General features: G+C 38.0%; 1 protein-coding gene across 1 annotated transcript in view; it reads left to right on the plus strand.

The window, feature by feature from the left end:
* The window catches only part of TRIM44 (tripartite motif containing 44), a 130,934-nt gene that overhangs the window by 61,937 nt on the left and 46,799 nt on the right, over nt 1-22,198 (plus strand). The window contains exon 4 of the mRNA XM_003919993.3: nt 7,350-7,369. Within this exon, the coding sequence (XP_003920042.1) occupies nt 7,350-7,369 (20 nt within the window). The remainder of the gene's footprint in view (nt 1-7,349; nt 7,370-22,198) is intronic.

The following is a 22,198-nucleotide window of genomic DNA, read 5'->3' on the forward strand; positions in this document are numbered from 1 at the left end:
GCAGTTTGTGTCTTAATAAAAAAAAGGATCAACCAGAGTTAAGTCAGGGGATCAACAGCATAACTTTGTCCACAATTCCCATTCAGTTTGACCCCTTCATTTATTCTGTATATTGATTAGGTTGTTTTTTGAAAAATAAAAGTTTAATTTTGGCTGGGCATGGTGTCTTATGCCTGTAATCCCAGCACTTTGGGAGGCCGACGTGGGTGGATCACCTGAGGTCAGGAGTTTGAGACTGCCCTGGCCAAGGTGGTGAAACCCTGTCTGTACTAAAATACAAAAATTACCTGGGTGTGGTGGCAAGCACCTGTAGTCCCAGCTACTCAGGAGGTTGAGGCGGGAGAATCGCTTGAACCCAGGAGGCAGAGGTTGCAGTGAGCCAAGATTGTAGCTACTGCACCCCAGCCTGGGTAACAGAGCGACACTCCATCTCAAAAAAAAAAAAAAAGTTTAATTTTGAGGTTTATTTTTCTCTTTTATTTTCATTTTAATCTATGAGTTTAGTCCTTCTCCGACATGAACTGTCCTTTAAGCACCTCAGCTGTACTATGCTTGTTAACTGTGATGGAATTACTCTTAGAAAGATGCAAGAGCGGGCAAGGTTTAAGGATTAGGCTGCAGACAAAATAAGCTATTAAAAACAGAGGGTAGCGTTCAGCCACTAGAGTGTTTACAAAGAGCTGTTATCATTTAATAGCCTCTTGTTCCAGTTAATCTGGTAACTTATTGGTGAAAGCAAATACCCAGTACCTGTCTTTCACTTATCAGAGGAATTCTGTTCTTTGCATAGTATAGAATTTATCAAAAATCACCTGCATTTTAAATTCAGCTAAAAGACCCCCCCAACACTTTATTATAAAAAATTTTAAACATACAGCAAAGTTGAAAGGATTTTACAGATTACACCCACGTACCTAGATTCTCCTATTAACATTTTGCCATGCTTGTTTCATTATATAGCTAGCCATCTTTCCAATAAATCCATTCTATTTTTGGCATATTTAAAGCAAATTGCAACTTCTGGTTCTGAGCAAGATGGAGTAAACATACTCTGTTTTACTCCTTTCACTTATTACAGTAGAACCTCTGGGCAAAAATACTGAAATCATCTATCAAAAGACTCTTGAAGATGGATAAAAGATGGCATACTGATCCAGGACCTTGGGATTTGAGGGAATACAAGGCAGTGAATTCCCTGGGATTTTCTTTACTTCCTATATATTCTAACCTGGATGTTCTACAAACTGGAAACACTAATACACACAGACAAAAAAGAAAAAAAAAGAAAAGCCTGCTTCTAGAGGCAAACATCATGAAAAAAGTGGCACTGCTCCTCAAGCCCAATTGGCATTGCAGTAGTGGAGCCAGTGAGTGAAACTCACTTATTTTATATACTTCCTGTGGTAATGAGGTGTATTTCTCTATGGAGCTTGTGGGTGAAACTCTGACTTCTACCTTTGGCCCTGATTCTCTCAGTAATGAGTGGTACTCATCTCTGGTGCATCTGTAGGTAGAACTCTGACTTCTGCCCTACTCTGCGGTCATAGTACAGAGGAAGTTGCACCTCTTCATTTTGGAGACTGTAGATAGGGCTCTAACTCCTCCCTCTCACCCCTGCCTTAACTAGGCTATTCACTTCCCCAGCTGAGTCAGTTATTGAAATTTTATATTTTACTCCTGCCCTGTAGTAATGAGTTGGTTCCCTTCTTCCTCCCCAACTAGCTCTGTGGAGAATGTAGAATGGAGTCGTGTCATCTGAGTTGGGCAGACAAGAATAGCACTGTATTAAGGTGACATGTGAACCATAGTTCACAAAAGTGATTCACAAAAGGACATGCATTTTGAATCTAAACAGGTTGACTGCTATAAAATAGAAAATTTAAATGGGAACTAGATTTTTATAATATAAGTCAACATGTCCAGGATATAGACCAAAAAACCAATAAAAATCTCAATTCTGGAAGGCCAAAGCAAGAGGATCGTTTTAAGCCAGGAGGTCGAGGCTACAACAATCTGTGTTCATACCACTGTACTCCAATATGGGTGATAGAGCAAGACCTTGTCTCAAAAAATAAAATAAATGAAAATCTCTCAATTCTAAGAAGAAAAGAGAATTGATATATGCCACTCTAAGTTGGTATAGATGTTGGAATTATCAAAGATTTTAAACCTGCTATTATAAGAATGTTTCAGTGAGCAATTATAAGTACTCTGGAAATAAATGAAAATCTCAATAAAGAAATAAAGATATTAAAAAGTACCAAATGAAAATTTTAGAACTGAAACATACAGTTACCAACACCAAAAATTCACTGGATGAGCTCAAAGGCAAATTGAAGGAAATATTTGGTGAATTTGAAGATAGACTGATACTGATCCAATCTAAACAACAATTAAAAAACACATGGAAAAATAATCAAACTGAGCTTTAGGGACTTTTAGGACAATAATGAAAGCTACATGTCAGCAGTATCTAATAAGGTGGAAAAGAATGTGGAGCTGAAAAAAAAGTTTGAAGTAATAGTGTCTTAAAAGGTCTAAAATTTGGCTGAAAGACAAACCTATAGATTTAAGAAGCAGAATGAACCCAAACAAGTTAAAGAAATCCATACCCAGACGCATCAGAGTCAAAATTCTGAAAACTTATGGTAAAGAAAAAAAATCTTGAAAGCAGAGAAGCTAAAGAGAAATGACACATTAGGCATGAATGAACATATGTCTCCATTTATAAGTCTGGTTTTACATGCTCTCAGAAATGGTTCATGGTTTCCATTTAAAGGTCTTAATGGCTTTTATTCAATTTATTCCTAGTTATTATATTTTCAATACTATTGAAAATAGAATTGTTTTAAAATCTATTTTTCAGTTTATGTTAATATATAAAAATATAATTGGTTTTAAATATTAACCTTATATCTTGCAACCTTGTCAGATTCACCTATTAGTTATAATAGTGGCTTTATAGATTTTTTAGGATTTTCTATATCAGCAATTATACCATCTACAAATAGAGACAGTTTTAGTTCTTTGTTTCTAATCTCTATGCTTTTCATTTCTTTGTCTTGTCTTATTGCAGTGGCTAGAACCTCCAGTGCAGTGGCTAACATAAACGGTAAAAGTGGACATCCTTGCCTTGTTCCTAATCTTAGAAGGAAGGCATTCAGTATGATGTTTTTTGTGGATGCCTTTTATCAGATTGAGGAAGTGCCTTTCTATTCTTAATGTGCTGAGGGCTTTTATACAAATTGATGTTGACTTTTGTGAGATATTTCTCCTGCATCTCTTTAAATGATCATAAGCATTTTTCCCCATTATTCTGTTGTAATGGTTAATCATGTTGGTTAATTTTACGATATTAAACCAACCTTGCGTTTCTGAGATAAACTCCCATTTGGCCATGATGGGTTCAGTTTGCTTATTTTTGTTCAGGAGTTTTGTGTCTTTGTTCATGAGGAATACTGGTCTGTATATTTTTCTAATGCCATTGTCAGGTTTGAGTATTAGGGTTGTGTAGGCCTCATGAAACAAAATGAGAAGTATTCCCTGCTCCTTTATTTTTTTTTCTTACTCTTTTTGGCCGAATTTAGTTACATCATTTTATAAAACTTTTTACTAAAGCTAACTATTTAAAAATGGTGTGTAATGAGCATTTTTGTCTTTTGTTCAATTTGTAAAGGAGAATACTGAATTGCAATGATATAATATTGGAAAAAATATGTTCAGATGAATAAACCATTAAAAATGATACATGCATAAGATGACCATTTATTTTAAACTTAAAACATATATTTGTACTTTTTTTTAAATTCAGAGGCAAGGTCTTTGAAAATACGGGTTTGCTAATTAGAGTTAAATGTCATGTTTCTGGCATAAACCACACCCAATTTGCACCATTTATAAGGTCCAATTGCAGACTCTCTATAGTGAGGGTGATGATACCATTCAAAGCAAGCAGAATGCACAATCTTAGCTCTTATAACTTATTTTTCTAGTATTTTGCATGTGTTTCACCTGTGTCAAAATTGACAGCAATTTTTAAGTAATTCATCTTTATTAAATACTGTGTGTGCATTCAACTTGGTTTTTATGTGAACAAGTCATCTCTCTTGCACTCACTTTTTGTTATTTAGTTAAATGTGTCATCATTACAAGTTCATATAAACAGCCCTGTTTGATTCTTGGTGAACAACATTTTCACTGGTGGAGGTGGAAATAGGAGGTTGCACAAGAGTGCAGTCTGCCAACCAAGAGCATTCATGGTATCTTTATTAAGGATTTGGGAGCACTGCTTATTCTAACAAGCTATTTAAATGGAAGTTGGTATTTAATAGACTGTTTCTTCTGATATTCTCTGAAACCAGAATTCACTCGTAATAGGAGTAGAAATTAATCTTAAACCCTATTTATTTCTTGAGTAATTATTTACTATGAAATAATTACTTGTGCTCTGTTAAGTGCAGTGAATACAGAAATGAACAAAACACAAGTTTCTGTTCTCAAGAAGTTGAAATCCAAAAAGGGACGCACTGTTTGATGTTATCATTGTCAGTTTTCTTCTTTAAGTACTAGTGTAGAGTGGCAAACCCTTCAGATGTGGGGGAAAGGAGGAGGATTAACTTACTCAAGATGTTAGTGAAGAGGTTTCTGAGTAAGGCTTGATCTTAAAGGATAGATAGTAATTAGCTAGGTTTTTGGAATAGGGATGTGCATTTCAGGTAACAGGAACAGCACATGCACATCTTGTACTAGCAAGATTAGCCCTCCTCTCTGGGCCAACTTATAATTCATATGTGTGTGTGTTTTCTTGCTCTGTAACAGTGACCACTTTCTGAAAAGAAGCATACATGTATAAGCAATAGAATTGGATGAACATAGAGCGAAACCTTGTGTCCCATCTTTTATGTCCTTCCCTGCTCTCCCCCTAGAAATGTTACTAACAATTCAAGGAAAGTGAAATAATGGCTGCCATTATTGAACGAATACAAGGTACTAGTCATTTGCTTAGTGTTTTACACAGATTTTCTCATTTATTTTAATCCATATGGTGACCCTTTGAGGTAAAAACTAGGATCTTCATGTGCAGATGGAGAAACTGAACCTTGGAAAAGTAAATTGCCAAAAGCTTCACTGTTGGGATTAATGAACCAGAATTTGAGAACATGTTTTTATATTATAACCCAGAAACCCTGTCTATTAATCATTACACCAAAGTATGTGATTTTCAGGAGGACTTGCTCCAAATAATGGGAGAAAGTTTAGGTATTTTTTCCATAAAGTTCTCTTAGGCAATTAGGCTTAAACATCCAAAAATAATTGAAAAATTTGTGTTGAGATTTAATTGTGTCATTCATAGTTATGTAACTCATATTAACCTTAAATTATATAACTTTTTTCTTGGTATATTATAGTTCCCATGAGACATACCAGATGATAAAAATGCAAAGAAAGCTTCCACCATCCGTATACCCTCCCTCTACCACTCACCCTACTTCCTTCTAGTTGGAGTGTGAATAGTTAGTGCCCTTCCCACTATTGCAGATCCTTAACAGTGTGCTAAAAATGCCCTTCTTATTCAACCTCAAATGGCTATTCTGATTTAAATCACCCTTCTGACTGCAGCTGTACTTGACAGGATTGTACCCTGGCAGTCTCTCTTTACCTCAGTCACGCTCAACCCCACTTTGTCTCAGTTCCAACAGTATACTGCCCTCAGTACCCTGCCCAGAACATACATGTGCACATCCCCATTCTCTAGTTTCACAGAACTAAAAAGTTCCTTGAAAAAGACATTTTTAAACACTTGCCTTTGCTCTGACTAGTTCTGAGCTCTTCCCAGTTCCGTGCTCTTCCCACTTTTCTCTGTTGTCAGACTGGGAAAATACTATTTATCCCTCAAAGTGGCAATATCAATGTTACCTTCTCTGTGTGAAGCTTTTCCCACCTTCTCCAGGAGAGGCAGCATTCATAAATTCCCTGCTGATTATCATATTATTCTGTTTATGTCTTTGGTATTATCCTTAATACATTTAGTAACAGTTTGTTTTCTTTCTGCCTGTTTCTTGTGCTCCTGATTGGAAGATCCTAGAAGATTAGATCATTATGGGTGATTTTTTTTTCCTTAGTTAGCATATATATATAGTAGCTTCTTAATGAATTACATGAATTGTTACTGATACTGATAAATAACTTTTATTAAATGCATCCGGTGTCACAGGCACTGTGTTTGCTGGTTATAAGTGTAATTTCATTTAATCCTCATTCTTATCCTATGATACAGAGACAATTATTACTGCATTTTACAAATTAGGAAATTGAAGTTAAGAAAGGCAAAATAATATGAGTAGGCTAATACATCAGTAAAGGGATGGGGTCAAGACTTGAACCCAGAACACCTGACTTGTGAGCTCATTCTGCCTTATACCAGTAGAAACCATTCATTCATTCATTCTTTCTCTGAGGAGTACAACCAGAATGTACATTCTCTATTAGGACTATCCCTGAATGGCTAAAAAGAAGGATATAAAAGATATGCGGACACCAAAAGTGAGGTCCTTTGGGAAAGGCTTGAGAGTTATTTGAAAAAATCTCATTCGATCACAGAAGGAAACTCAAAGGAATCTGCTGTGTTCCCTTCTGATAAAGTTAGGTTGAGAGAATGCTATACCTGGAACAACAATGTTCACACATTGTTTTTGAAAAGTGGACAAGAAAAAGAGAGCCATTGTTTGGCTGAAGAATGATGTGGATCATCAGATGCCAGAACTACCCTCTTACAGAGGAGAAGACCAAAATCCAGATTAATTAATGTTGCCCAAGGATACATAACTAATAAGTAACAGAACTTAGACTGGAACCCCAATTTCCTGAGTCCCAGTTCAGTGCCCTTTACACCACAGTGTTCTTTACATTAGAGTTGCTGTGTTCATGTTTGATGAAAAATGCTAGAACAAGGCAGAAATGAGTCTTTGACGGAAACAGCTTGACACTTTTGGGACTGGCTAGCTTTTGCCTAAGACCTGCCTCTATTTTGGGGTTCTCAGTTTGTTGAGAACTAAATACTGCCAGCCATACAAATCAAAAGGCAAGGCTTTTATTTAGGCTTCGTAGGTCTGTGCATTCACTTCTCTGCTCTGCTTCCTGGGGCAAATTGTCAATTCATCTCCACTGGGCAGTTTGAACACAGGATTATATTAGCTCTTGTCTTAGCCCTTAGATGTCTATTGGTTTGTCTCTGTTAAAATAAATGTATAGTCTGTGCATTCAAGTTGGGAGAGGAGAGCGAAAAGAAAGAAATCTAACTCTGTACCAACAAAGATTTCTAATACTGTTTCTTTCTGTTTGTCTTTCAGGGCGATGAGGAAGGACCCAGGTAAGATCACATTATTGTTGCTTGTCTTTTCTCATAATTGAAGTAGAGTGACATTTGTGGCCTTTTAGTACTCCATGAAATATGGACAGCCAAGGAACAGCACAGAAAAAAGGGATCTCTATCTTAAGCCTGGGATTTGAAGATCTTATTTTGTAAGACTCCCATCTCCCTCTCATCTATGTCATTTCCTGCCTATAACCTTAAGATAAAGGTAGACTTTAGCATATATAATGACAGTAAGTTTGCTGTATTCTTTTGTACATTCAGAATATCTTGTTAAGAAGAATAGGTACTACATTTAAATGGTAATGTAGTATCATTATAATAATGGTAATGGTATCAGGTGAACTGACTAGATAAATTTTTGTATTTTTCTTTCTTGATTGGAATTGGATTGATTATTTAAAATGGGCTCTAGGTCTAGTATTCTTTATTTCTGATCTATAATATCTTTGTGTCTGACCTAAGACACCTATATAATGAATCCTAGGATACAGGTATACAAAACTTTGTTTAGGAAAAAAAAATATTCCTTTGTGCTTCTGTATTGCCACAGTTGAATATGGTTTAAAGGTGCATTTTATTATGGTCTCAGCCTGGCAGTGAACCTGGACTGTGGTTTACTCACGCTTCCTGTCATTGTCCTCAAGCAGTGAAAACAAACTTTGGGAAAAGCTACAGCTGTGTCATCAACACAATTGAGGAATATTTGTACAAAGTAAAATGCAATGTCCAGATGGGTCCCATCTGTCACATAGAATAAAGGGTTGTTAAGGCTGGGAAGTATTAGAATGGTCATCCAGGCCACTACTATTCAAACTTTATTTTTAGCAGAAGCACCCTTTTTTCAAATGGACTTTAATCAGGACCTCAATGTGTAAAAAGCAATTTTCCTCTGGCTAAAGTTGGGGCGGCATTCATTGGTGAACCTTCCCTCTTCATCACAGTAGACCCTAAGGAGCTTTTGCAGAGACCTAGCGTTCCTCATTTTGAAAATCACTATCAAGTCCCTCATTAAAAGAAGCTAAATGGATTGTCAAAGGTTACCTTACTGGAAGCAGGATTTGACCCTTCTTTTTTTTGTTTGTTTGTGTGTTTGGTTTTTACAAACCAACAAAAACAGTTTCCTCTCTTTTTTCCTTTTTCTTCCTTGTATCCTGAGCCTCTTTCTTAGTGCCAAATGTTGTCCCATATCTGCATCTCCTGGTGTGTTCTTCCCTTGGAAGCTGTAGTTTTTTACATCTGCTCAGGAACCGGAAGATCCTATCCAGCCCCTTGTCTACTATGGCTAAAGCCACAGGCACCCAACTTTAAAAGGCGTAGATACCTTGCTTCAAACCTACAAGGTTTCAGGGAACCACTTCAGAATCTATCTTCCAACCATTCTCAGGAACAGGTTTCTTCTGTGTTGCGGTTCTTTTCCTTCCTTCCTCATTCTTCACTCCCTTCCTTTTGTTCATTTGACATATATTTGTGACCTACTATGTGTCTGGCACTGTGCTACATCCTGGGCATATGTTGGTGACTAAAGCAGACATAGTTCCTACTCTGGTAGATCCTAAGTCTAGTGGGAGACGTAAACATATAACTGGGTAATTATGCAATTGAGAATGTGTTCTGATAAGCTTAGGCTACTTTAGGAAGGGCTCCTAAGTTAGTCTTGGAGGATAAGGGGAGGCTTACCAGAAAAGGTTATATATAAACAGAGGTCTGAAAAGGGGAGAAGGCAGATGAAGGAGGAGCAGGGGTTGGTTGTTATAGGTACAGTAAACACATTCTATACAAGCTCCAGACAAAAGAAGAGGGGAAGAAAGACAGCAGAGCCCAGATCCTTTAGGGCCTTATAGACTTCTTAAGGCATTTGAGCACTATACTGAAGGCAGTGGGAAGCTATTAAAGAATTTTAAACAGGAATTAACCTGAACGGGTTTGCATTTTAGAAGTGTCTCCTACCCATAGAATGGAAAATGCATTGGAGGTAGATCAAGAGCCTGGGAGACTTCCAGGCACAGTGACGTGCACCTATAATTCCAGCTACTCAGAAGGCTGAGATGGGAAGAATACTTGAACCCAGGAGTTTAAGAGCAGCCTGAGCAACATTATAAGACTCTGTCTCTAAAATTAAGTAAATAAAAAATAAATTTTAAAGATTGAAAAATAAGGGAGAGCCTGGGAGACTAGTTAGACTAGGTTAGCAATGATGGGAGCCTAAATCAGTATCTTTTAGTTACTGGTCAGGTTTTCATCGTTTTGCACAGACCTTTGGTTTAAACATACTTTAAACTCTCCTTGGCCCTCCACCGTTTCTCTCAAGATTAGTTCTAGCTCCTTAAAATCCAGTCCAGTCAGAGCCCTAGACTTTCTTTCCCACAAAAAGAGTTCAAACAAGATCATGTTAAAGAAAATACCTTGGCAGAGGTAATGTGCATGCTCCACGGGATAGCAGAGACATTTCTGTCTTGGGAGAGCCGGATTAGGATGAACACATTCATCTTTATAGCCACATGCGAGAGTCACATTGATGAGAAGAATACAAGGACCATATGAAGACATTAACTCCCTTAAAGATGCTATTCAGCGTGAGATACTGGCTTTGGAGTTTAATTGCAGATACCTTTGTATCATTTTGACAAGATAATTGACAGGCATAGAGTTTCTTTTCTTGCAACCAAGATGTCAGGCTGTCTCCCTCTAGCCAGGCTGCTGTGGAGGTCAGCAGGGAGTCCATTGGACTAGGACTTGACAGAACCCTTTTTGGTACAATAAGTACTTGAAGTGCATGTTCTGATTTGTCAGAGGAGTCGTCAGATTTTCTTTTTTAACCTTTAAATTCCTACTTGTTGGTCCCATTCACTTTATTCGTTTTGAACTACCATTTGGCTCAATTTATTCTGATTAACCCTTCAGGGAAAATTGCCTTTGATCTGAAATTTTTCTCATTTGTGATATCTACTTTATCTTTTCAACAAGCCAAATAGAATTGTGTTCCAAAGGCTTCTGTATTGATGACAGTACTAAATGAGAATTCGATGTATAAGGAAGGCAGGAAGTGTGGGAGTCCCTACACAAGGGATGGATGAGAAATGAAGCTGGTGACACTGAGTTCCAGTTCTTTGTGTATCATTATGCCTGTGTCTCCATTGCTTGCATTCTTTTCACACAGCCACTTCTCCAATGTCTACATAGAAGTCCAGAGAGAATTAGATTCCATCCAGTCTCCACGGTGGAAGGAAAAACGAAAAATTCCTGTCCTATGGAAACATATTTGTCTATAATGAATCTTCCTCCTTTTTTACTAGCTGGAGTGTCTTGCCTTGTTTCCTCTTTTCTGTTTTGATTTCCCAAGCCGTTTGATATGAGGGGACCAGATGTTGTGCTTTTAGTCATGTCTGTTCCTTGCCCGAATTTCATTGTGCAGTTATTCTGCTAATTTACAATAATAATCATAGCTACCATTTATTGACAGTTCATTATGTCCAAAGTGCTTTATATGTATTCTAATTTAAGCTGCATACAAACCACATGATGTAGTTATTATCCCACTTATCAAATGAAGACGTTAATGCTTGGAGAGATTAACTTGCCTTAGATCACATGACTAGTAAGTGGCAGAGCATGACTTGAATCTAGTGTGGCTTCAGAGCTTAACCACCAAGTGCTCTCAGCTACCATTTGGACTATCTCCAAAATGCCAGCATGCTTCTCTCTGTGACCCTATACAAAAGCCAAGAGGATTCACACACAGTCCTCAGAACATCACTTTGGTCTTGTTCCTCTAACCTGGGAGTTCTTTAATTGCTTTTATATTGAATTGCTGTGGCCTCTGTTTTCTGCAAGTTGCTTTCCCTCTCAGACTCTGTCATTATAAAGGGAATGTCTTTGTCTCATTCTCATGCAGTATCCTCTGAGGGTTAGCAGAAAAAGGGGTGCTCCCTGGGGAGCAGCTGACCGAGCCTTCTTTTCACTCCACAGAATAGCTACCTGTTGCCTCTCGGTCTGGCACATTACTCCTCAAGTCCATATTACACAGTCATACAGCTGGCAAGAATGCTTGGAGGGCATGGAGAAGCAAAAGTCCTAATATGTAGGACATGTATATTAACTTATATGGAGTTTAAGAGGATATCTTTGATTTTGTGAGGCCGAGGCAGGCAGATCATGAGGTCAAAAGATCAAGTCCATCCTGACCAACATGGTGAAACCCCATCTCTACTAAAAATACAAAAATTAGCTTGGCGTGGTGGCACGTGCTTGTAATTTCAGCTACTCGAGAGGCTGGGGCGGGAGAATTGCTTGAACCAGGGAGTGGGAGGTTGCAGTGAACCTAGATCATACCACTGCACTCCAGCTTGGCAACAGAGCGAGACTCTGTCTTAAAAAAAAAAAAAAAAAGAGAGGGTGTCTTTGAAGTCCAGAATTTTTTTTTTTTCTAAGCAAAAAAGCAATTTACACTTTCAGCAGCAATTTTCTGTCTTCTCTGTGCTATTATGGGAGCTCTTGCATTCACTCCCTCACAGATTCACTCCTTCTCTACTCCTGCTGGAGCCTGCTGAGAAGTAATATATATTCGAGGAGAGGGGGTGGCAATAGGATCTGTTGGTGGAAAAGCTATTGTGTAGTGGGAGGAAGTCAGAGAGGGAAAAAAGACACTTAAACTCTTGTGCTTAGAGAAGAAGGGGCAAGATCAGGATTAGATTTTGATTTGCTATTGAGGTTTTCTATATATATTTTTTTTAACCTAAGAGGAAATTGGCTTTTTAATAGTAACAGCCATACTTGGAACTTCTGTAGAATTTTTCATCTTCAAAGCTGGCTGTTATTCAGGCAAAAAGCTCCCACTGAGATCAGTGTGAATCTGACCCATACTGATTCTGTGATCAAACAGGAAGCATGTTCTGAAGGAGTAGGAGCTGAAGGAGAGTCAGCAGACCTAGCTTTCTATTTTTGATTCTGTCTGTAACTGACTGTGTGACCCTGGGCAAGTCATTTAACCTCCTTGTACTCTATTTTTAGTTCCCTGTAAATACTAGCCTCACCCCTCTCCACTCTTTCCTCCACCTGGTTTTGGGGATATCCCTGTGGGGAGGAATACAAGTCTTTCATCAAATATGGAGTGGAAACAGCCTGCTTATAGATTCCATAATTTGGTAGATTTTTTTTTTCTCAATTTTGTTTCTTTAAAAATTATCCTGGGTCTGTATGCTGGTTACTGTTTTTCCCCCTCTAAATGAATAACCATATGTTCTTAGATGTGGCATTTCTCTTTCTGTTTAGGTTTTAGAGATAAAAGAGGACTGTTACTGATACACTTGCACTTCTTCTGTCTTTTGATTGCAAATTTGTGGTTTGGTGTTGCATTGTCTTAATTGCAGGAAGTCTATCTGGAAGAAAATGGCTGTGATACTTGTGACATGGAATGGAATTGTCAGGGCTGTTTATTATGCAGAGTGGGGTGCCAGCATCTAAGTTGTCCTTCAGCATATAGAGTCTCTTAACTGTCATGTTTTCCTATTAGGTAGCTTGAGCAGATTTTATTTTTCCATGCTGATAAGGATGTTTATCCCCGACTTAAGCCAGGTGAAAGTTGAAGCCACACTATGCATTGTGCTGCCTGTCTATACCTATAACGTACCTCCTTGCCAAAATAATTGATTTTCAGAAATTTGCCTGTAAGAATCACAACTTTATTTTGTGCATGTTAGTATATTAACCAGAAAATCCATTCACAGGTGGAAACTTCAGCTGAAGTTCCTCTAGCTTATTGCGTCTGCTTCCAACTGGAAATGTTGATTAGAAGCAGCCTATATTTTTAACATACATCTACCTACTTCATAATGCTAAAAGAAAAAGGCCCAAGAGGAAGGGGCATAGATATCACTTTGTATGCTGTGGTTTTACTCTAATCAACTTGTTTGCCATCCAGTACAGTAGTTATGATGGTTGGCAGGCTAACCTTGTTTATATATTTGGCCTCAGAACTTATCAGGATAACATTTCCCACTAGGAGCTCTATTCCCTAACCTCTCAGACGAGAAAGATTGCAGAGGAATTCTTTCTTTCAACAAAATCTTAGAGCGTGTAATGCCACGCCCTCTGCTAGGCTTTGGGAATATGAAGATGACTAAGACTTTGTTCCTGCATTTAAAGATCTCAAAATCTAGTTTGAAAGACAGCTGCATAAACCATTGATTGATTGATTGACTGATTGCCAGAAACTTGCTCTGTTGCCTAGGCTAGAGTGTAATGGTATGATCACAGCTCACTGCAGCCTCAGTCTCCCTGACTTAAGCAATCTTCCCAACTCAGACTCCCACCCCCATTGGTGAGTAGCTGGGACAATAGGTGCATGTCACTATGCCTGGCTAATTTTTTTATTTTTTGTAGAGATGAGGTCTCACTTTGTTGCCCAGTCTGGTCTTGAACTCCTGGGGTCAAGTGATCCTCCTGATTTGGCTTCCCAGAATGCTGAGAATACAGGCATGAGCCACCACATCTAGCCAACAATTTAAATTTTATATTTAAGTGTAATATAAAAATTATTATCATGATAAATTATCATAGAGAAGCATTGCGTGCCAACTGTATGTGAGGAAGTATTTTAAACATTTATATATATTATCTGCTTCTCACAACAGTCCTAATAAGTGGTTAATATATTATTTTTATTTCTCATTTGAATGAAAAAAGTGAGTTGCAGAGAGGTTATACACTCATGAGGTCACACAGCTAAAAGTGGTAGAGCCAACATTCAGACTCAAGTTGTCTAACTCCAGACTGCAGGTTCTTAACTACTGCAATATAATGATTCTCTGAAAAGCATGTTGGAAATAGCATAGGCCTCAACTAACTCAGAATAAAGAATCAGAAGCCGGGCGCGGTGGCTCAAGCCTGTAATCCCAGCACTTTGGGAGGCCGAGGCGGGTGGATCACGAGGTCGAGAGATCAAGGCCATCCTGGTCAACATGGTGAAACCCCGTCTCTACTAAAAATACAAAAAACTAGCTGGGCATGGTGGCGCATGCCTGTAATCCCAGCTACTCAGGAGGCTGAGGCAGGAGAATTGCCTGAACCCAGGAGGCAGAGGTTGCAGTGAGCCGAGATCGCGCCATTGCACTCCAGCCTGGGTAACAAGAGTGAAACTCCGTCTCGAAAAAAAAAAAAAAAAAAAAAAAGAATCAGAAAATATAGCATTTCTTCTGGACCTTGACAAATGAATAGGTCTGGGCTTCTTCAGATGGAAAAAATAGGAAAGCTGTGAGCAAAGAGGCCATTAAGTATAAAGGTTCAAGGAGTGAAAAGACATGTGCTGCGGGGTGGAGGGGGAAGGAATGGTGAATAACTGCGTGATTGGCCTGGGACAGGAGATGAGACTAGCAGGTGGGTTGAGTCCAGCCTGTAAAGGGTGAGTTGTACCATATTGAGACACCAAAAGTTGTTACCGTTTTCTATTACACTTTACCTCTTGACTACAGCATCACTCCCTTATAGAAGAAATGAACAGACTTCTGAATCTTACAGGTTTCTTCCTCTAGTCACATCTCATGATTTTTTATGGGTAAATTTCTTTCTTTACATTTTTGTTTCCCTGTCAAAACCTCACATCTTTTTAAACTTAAAGGACAAATATGCTTTGGAGCATTTAAAGTATTCCCCTTTTGGGGTTTGCTCTTTTAGATGGAAAACTAAGCAACTGAGGTAAAGCAGTTGTAAAAGGGAGTTGTCTATTTGATTTGTGTCTATTTTGATAGCTCCTACCTTCCTCTAATTTATACTTTTTTTCTTTTTTTTCTAACAATAACACGTTTATTATATAAAAGACACACTGATACTCTATTCTGTTTCATCATTATGATCACTAATGTTGTTTGTGACACACTAAAATGATTTTCCAGCCCATCAATGGATTACAATCCATGGTTTGAAAAACCTGGCAGTATATATTATGCTAATCTGCCGTGGATACAGGGTTACCACTGTCCATGATATCTTGGTGTGAACTAGAAAAAAGTGCCCTTTCCTAAAGATGCTTAATTCCGTCTGCCAAAAAATTATCATAATGTGCTGACTTTGTGAGAGTAAGACATTGCTGTCATATGCCAGAGAATGGTTAAAAACAAATAAGTAAAACTTGATATCAACATTATGAATGGTGTCCCTAATAAATAATGATGCTGTAAGCACTGACACAAAACTAGATGACAAAATAGGTTAGAGATGTTTGTTCAGTGGATAAATTACCTCAGTATACCAGGGATTTGTGACAGCTCTTTTGCCTTCTTAGGTCCTTTCTGCTCATTTCCCTATTAGAGTTGCAAGATAAAATACAGAACATCCGTTTTAACTGGAATTTCAAATAAACAAAAAAAAAATGTAATATGAATATGTGCTACACAATATTTGGAATATACTCACACTAAAAATATTATGTATTTCAAAATTGCTAAATGACTACATCTTAAATGTTCTTAACACAAAAAATAAGTATGTGAAGACATGGATATATTAATTAGCTTAACATAATTGTTCCACAATATATACACTTACCAAAATATCACATTGTATCCTATAAATATATACAATTATTATTTGTCAACAACATTTAAAATTAAGAAATAGTTGAAAACACTGGCTGTTCTCTGAAATTTTAATTTAACTGGGCACCCTGTATTTTTATTTTTTATTATTTCTTCTTCAATATTTATTTTAAGTTCAGGGGCACATGTGCAGAATGTGCAGGTTTGTTACATAGGTAAACGTGTGCCATGCTGGTTTGCTGCACAGATCATCCCATCCCTTATTAAGCCCAGCATCCATTAGCTATTCTTCTTCATGCTCTTCTTCCTCCCACCCCTAACCGTCTGACAGACACCAGTGTGTGTTGTTCCCCTCCGTGGGTCCATGTGTTCTCATCATTCAGCTCCCACTTGTAAGTTTCTGTGTTAGTTTGCTGAGGATAATGGCTTCCAACTTCATCCATGTCCATGAAAAGGACATGATCTCATTCCTTTCTATGGCTGCATAGTATTCCATGGTGTATGTATACCATATTTTCTTTATCCAGTCTATTATTGATAGGCATTTGGGTTGATTCCATGTCTTTGCTATTGCAGATACTGCTGCAGTGAATATATGCATGCATGCATCTTTTTATAACAGAATGATTTATATTCCTGCGGGTGTATACCCAGTAATGGGATTCCTGGGTCAAATGGTATTTCTGGTTCTAGGTCTTTGAGGAATTGCCACACTGTCTTCCACAGTGGTTGAAGTAATTTACACTCCCACCAACAGGCTTTTCTCTGCAACCTCGCTGCAATCTGTTATTCTGACTGGCATGAGATGGTATCTCATTGTGATTCTGATTTGTATTTCTTTAATGCTCAGTGATGTTGAGCTTTTTTGTGTTTGTTGGCTACATGTATATCTTCTTTGGATAAGTGTGTGTTCATGCCTACTTTTTAATGGGGCTGTTTGTTTTTTTCTTGTAAATGTAAGTTCCATGTAGACTGTAAATATTAGACCTTTGTCGGATGGATTGGAAAAATTTTCTCCTACTTTTCTCTAATTTGAAGTCAAGTTTGGAAAGCACAGTAAGTCCTCACTTAACATCATTCATAGGTTCTTGAAAACATCAGCATTAAGTGAAATGATGTATAATGAAACCAGTTTTACCATAGACTAGTTGATATAAGCAAGAAAGATTAATAAAACAAGTAAGATAATTATTTTTTCAGTTATTCCAGTTCAAAGTCATGTGTGGCTGGAACAGCTCAGGGCACAAGGTGGGAACCTCCCCTGGATAGGTTTCATTGCCAGCGGCACTCATACCCACACTCACTCAGACTATGACAATTTAGACACACCAGTTTACCTAAGGTGCACATCTTTGAGATGTGGGAGGAAACCAGAGTACTTGGAGGAAACCCACATAGACATGGGAGAAAGTGCAAACACCACACACAGTGGCCAGGGCTGAGAATTCCCCCCACCTTTCTTTTCCTAATCAACATTATAAAAAAAAACAATGCTAAATGAAATTACTCTATTCAAGGACCTGCTGTAGTTTAGTTCCTTCTAAATTAATGGAGAAAAGCAATATTAAAGTACCATCTTCCAAATAGATTTAAGGACATAGAGGTTTTACTTAAAAGGTAATCAAACAATTAAGTTGATGTGAAGGAATGCCACATTGGTCACTGAGTTAGATCCAATGCTGTGTAGTCTAGCTGCAGCCTAATTCTCTTCTTCCTTATTTGTCTTTATAGCTATTTTGGTCTAGCACTAAGCAGAATGGATTTTAGGAAGTCACACAACTTTAGTCTGTGTTTTAACAATAACTAAATTTGATGTCCTTGGTCATGCCCCTCCTCCCCGACTTGTGGACAGCCACAGCAAAATTGTTGGTGGTGGTATCTTTTTCATTTTAGGAGAAACCTGCTGGTCTTAAGCATCTTGTCACATTTATTCCCAGTGAGAGGCAGGCAAGAGGTCAGTAATTCCATTTTCCCAACAGCTTTCAAGGATTCTTCGCTTTTTTTTTTTCTTTGTAGTTCTGTGTCACTGAACTGCAATCACCTCTATATCCAGAAACTGAAACAGCAGGCATCTGTAACTCATGCTGGCAGCGCAAACCATGGAGTTTTTTGTTTGTTTTTTTTCTTTTCAAGATGATGTGAAGTTGAGTCAATGAGTGCAGATTTTCTTAAAATTAGAACTGTAGGGAGGTGGCTTCAGAACTTTAAGAAAGGTAGCCAAAAACCGAGTTAAAACTGGGGTACCCTAAATAGTGAGGTTTTACCATGAGGCAAGTTCATGTGCCTATACCTGTTTAGACCCAGGACCTAAACATGAGTAATTGCAGGTTCATAAAATAAATAATTTCTCGTCTATAAGCTGGGGTTTCAAAGAAGAAAAACATTTTCTTATATAAATGCCTTACTCCTTCTTAGCACCACTACCAGTTGTTCCCTGTAGGTTTGCAGTGTGGTTGTAAAATGAAAATGTATTTTGTTTACTTGGTGAGTACATGTCTTACCCTCTGGTTTCATCATTGCTATTTAGAGGGAAGTGAGATTGAGCATGAGAAAAACAGTGCAGAGAGGGAGGAGCTGACAGAGTTGCAGCAAAAGCAGGGAGAGAAGTATTTCTCAGCTGCCCCTGGCTGCTAGATATGTCCTGGCCTAGATATTGTGGGACAGCTGCTATTTTCTCCTACCTGTACAGGTATTATTATCTCTCATACAAGGACTAGTTAAAACTGACTAAGCTGCCAACTTTTCCCTAACTTTCAGGATTGTCCAGGGTTAATAGTTAACCAGCAGTAATACCTGACTATGTATTGAGCATTAACTATGAGCTAGGTCTACATATATAATTTCAAAATTTTAAAACAACTCTGTGAGGACAGTTATTCTAACCCCATTTTTGTTTGTGTATATGAAGACATTGGTACTACAAGAAGTTAAGTGACTAAGCCGTGATCACACAGTTAGAAAGTGACTCAACCAGGATTAAGAACCCAGATCTATCAGGATTGAAATTCTATGCTTCCAACAATTATGCTATACTACCTTTGTCAGAAGATGGAAGATTCCTATCTTCTAACCTTTTGGCCAGGAATAAGTGAAACTGATGGATGGAATTCTGACAAGCCAACAGGGATTTGGTACTTTTATGAGAAAATTTTTTCATTATCTTTGTTGAATGTCAATAAACAGTCTGAGAAGAAAGTTTAGGTGGGGGTTGCCAGGAAAGTGTCTAAGGTAGAATGAACTTCTCTCCCCAGACAGGTAAATATTAGTTTACTCACTGGCTTTTATGAAGCCAGCAACTGCCATTGCCTCTTCTGAAAGAGCCACTGTTCACCAAGTGGCAGGTGCAGGGCAACTGTTACCATGGCAACGGCAGGAGAGGCAAGCAGTTTAATTCTAGAACTGATAATTAACTGAGGGGTATGGTGTGGGGTGGGGAGAAAATGGGGGAATAATTGTTGCAGGAGGAAAAACTTAGCAATTACCAGCAAGCAGCATAGATGAAAAGGCCAGGCACAGATGCTCCAGCCCAGCATGCTCCTAGCTTTTGGCACTCATCCCCTCAGGTTAGGAATTTTTGATACACTAAAATGAAGGGTTGAATCCCTAGCCAACCAAGTCTCTTTAAGGAATCACCTGAGGAAAGAAGATTGTCACATAGGCTGTGAAATACCCTAAATTATACCACTCACCCAGAAATGCTATCTAAGCTCTGCAGGAAGGATTAATACTGGTGATAAAATAGGACCCATAAAGCATACTTGTTGTGGGTGTCTACTTCTTTGGATTGAATGGGGGAAATTGGCTTATTAGAAAATAAAACGAAGACTCCAGGAGGTGATGAACTTGTTTAGGTACTTAATCATCATAGCTATTAGTCCATCAACCTTTCGGAGATTGTGTTAATGAAAATAGCTACCACTCACATGGGTGATTATCTATCTCATTTAATCTTCAAAATAATTTAGGAAGCAGATGCTATTAATATTCTCATAACAGACTCAGAGATGTTCAGTACCTTGACCAAGGACAGAGAGCTAGTAAGTTAATGTACTGAATCTTATCCTATTGAGTTGTATTTTAAAATAGAAAATATAGAGAAATCATGGTCCCAGTCTAGAATAAAACAGACTTAAGCAGATATAAACAATTTATAATAAAAAGGAAAATATTTTCTAGTAAAATAAGGTTAGCTGCAAAATAAAATATCCTGAATGAGCAATATTGGAGAATATCCTTTTCTTTTGAGATCTGTCAGGCCCATAGCTCAAGATTAGCTCTAGGTCCCAAGCCCTGATCAGGTGCATAATGTGAGTCATGATTCTTTCCTGACTTGGTTCTGTGGCTCTGGTGGGTTAAAGCTCAGAAGAAGTAACTTGTTGAATGAGGCTGTCCAAAGCTCATCTAATGATCTGTTAGAACTTCCATGATGTATGTATTTCTCATGTGAAAAAGCCAGAATGTACAGCAAGACTTCCTTGTATTCCTCAGTGTGTTTATGTGTATGTTAGAGAGTGACAGAAAGAGAGATAGAAACAGAGATTTTACTTTGAAACAGTGAGTCTCAGTGGGAGCAGAAACATGGCATTCGTTGAGCAGAGTTTACAGAGAACCTGCTTCATTCTAGCATTATGTTTGGTGCTAGGGATACAACTTTAGAGAAAACATTCAAAGTCTTGGCCTTCAAAGAACGAATGCTCTAGAATCTTAAGAAAAGGTAGAGGAAGGTAATTGATGTGTAATTTGAAAACACATTTTAAGGAGACCCGTTAGGCCTTCTTTCAAAATCTATTATAGCAAATAAAACGTAGTTCTTCTGGCTGGTAGGAAAATAAAATATACAAAAGATAGAATAAGAGAGCAGTAGAGGCCAGGCATTATGGCTCACTCCTGTAATCCCAGCACTTTGGGAGGCCTAGATGGGTAAATTGTTTGAGGCCAGGAGTTCCAGACCAGGCTGGCCAACATGACAAAACCCTGTCTCTACTAAAAATACAAAAATTAATGAGGCATGTTGGCACACTTAATTCCAGCTACTCAGGCGGCTGAGGCACCATCATTGCTTGAACCTAGGAGGTGGAGGTTGCAGCGAGCAGGATTGTGCCACTGCACTCCAGCCTGGGTGACAGAACAAGACTCTGTCTCAAAACAAACAAACAAAGATAGTAGAGGTTGATAATCACTATTTAAAACTATGAGCTTACCCTTGATTTTCCAAAGGTTTGACAAATTAATAAGTTGATACTGCCTTTGCAAGGGAAAAAATTAATACCAAAATTTGGGAGTTTGACTGACATAGTAATTATGCTGGAAAATGTAATTTTGCTTCCATAATAGAGATGGGATTATTTCAAGAAGATCTCATTAATGTGCTGTTCATCAACAAAAAGCAGTGTAACCTTTCTTTATTAGATTAATGCAAGGTTGTGATGCAAAGGCTGTTGGGATATTTCTCAGTTCTTTGTTCTAAGAAAATAAGTTAAGTACTGTCTTAATGTCTAGATATGGAAATTAAAATCATTGAAAACAGAAAAACGTGTGACCACTCATTCCAAAATCTCCATGAGCCTTCTGCCATTTCTATAAAATTCATTCCTTTATCCATTTATGAAACAAATTTTATCAGCTGTCTACTATGTGCTAGGTAGTGCTAGATGTTGGAGCTATAGTAGAAAGCAAAACCAGATGCAGTCCTTGCTTTCATGGCGCTTACTACATTGTGAATGGTCTCTCCTCCACATTTCAGGGGCATATATTCTGTGTCTGCTCAACTCACATTAAAGAATCAGCAGCCTAGTAAAAGATGCATGTCACTTGGAACTGTAAATGGAAATCTGCCAATGCAGGGCTTTCTAGATATATTAGACTAAACACTATTTTAGTTATCAGTTTGCCCTTCTAAACTAGGGTTCCATGGTCCACTAACTTTAGCAAAGTCTACCCTCTTGGAGTTCTACAAGTATCATGATGACTTTGAGCAGCCTTGTGATAATGAAATACGTTTACTTTGTTTAACCTGACATTCCCAAATGTATTGACCATAAGACTCTTTTAACCCCTATCACATAAATATTCTTTATAAACTGTGTTCCTCAAGATGTACTGTGATGAATACTGCTTTTTCTCCACTAGATGTGGGACTTAGTGCTAATGACTGACATGCAGAAAGAGGGTATAAAAAATGTAGAGTTATTTCCTTAGTTGAAATCATCTCTTCACCGTACTTTGGGACTTCGAGAATATTTCCCTGTATTAATGTAATTTATCTGTACCACAATTAAAAGTATACCTATTAGGG

This window comes from Saimiri boliviensis, chromosome 6, assembly GCF_048565385.1.
Source record: "Saimiri boliviensis isolate mSaiBol1 chromosome 6, mSaiBol1.pri, whole genome shotgun sequence".
Lineage (NCBI taxonomy): Eukaryota > Metazoa > Chordata > Mammalia > Primates > Cebidae > Saimiri > Saimiri boliviensis.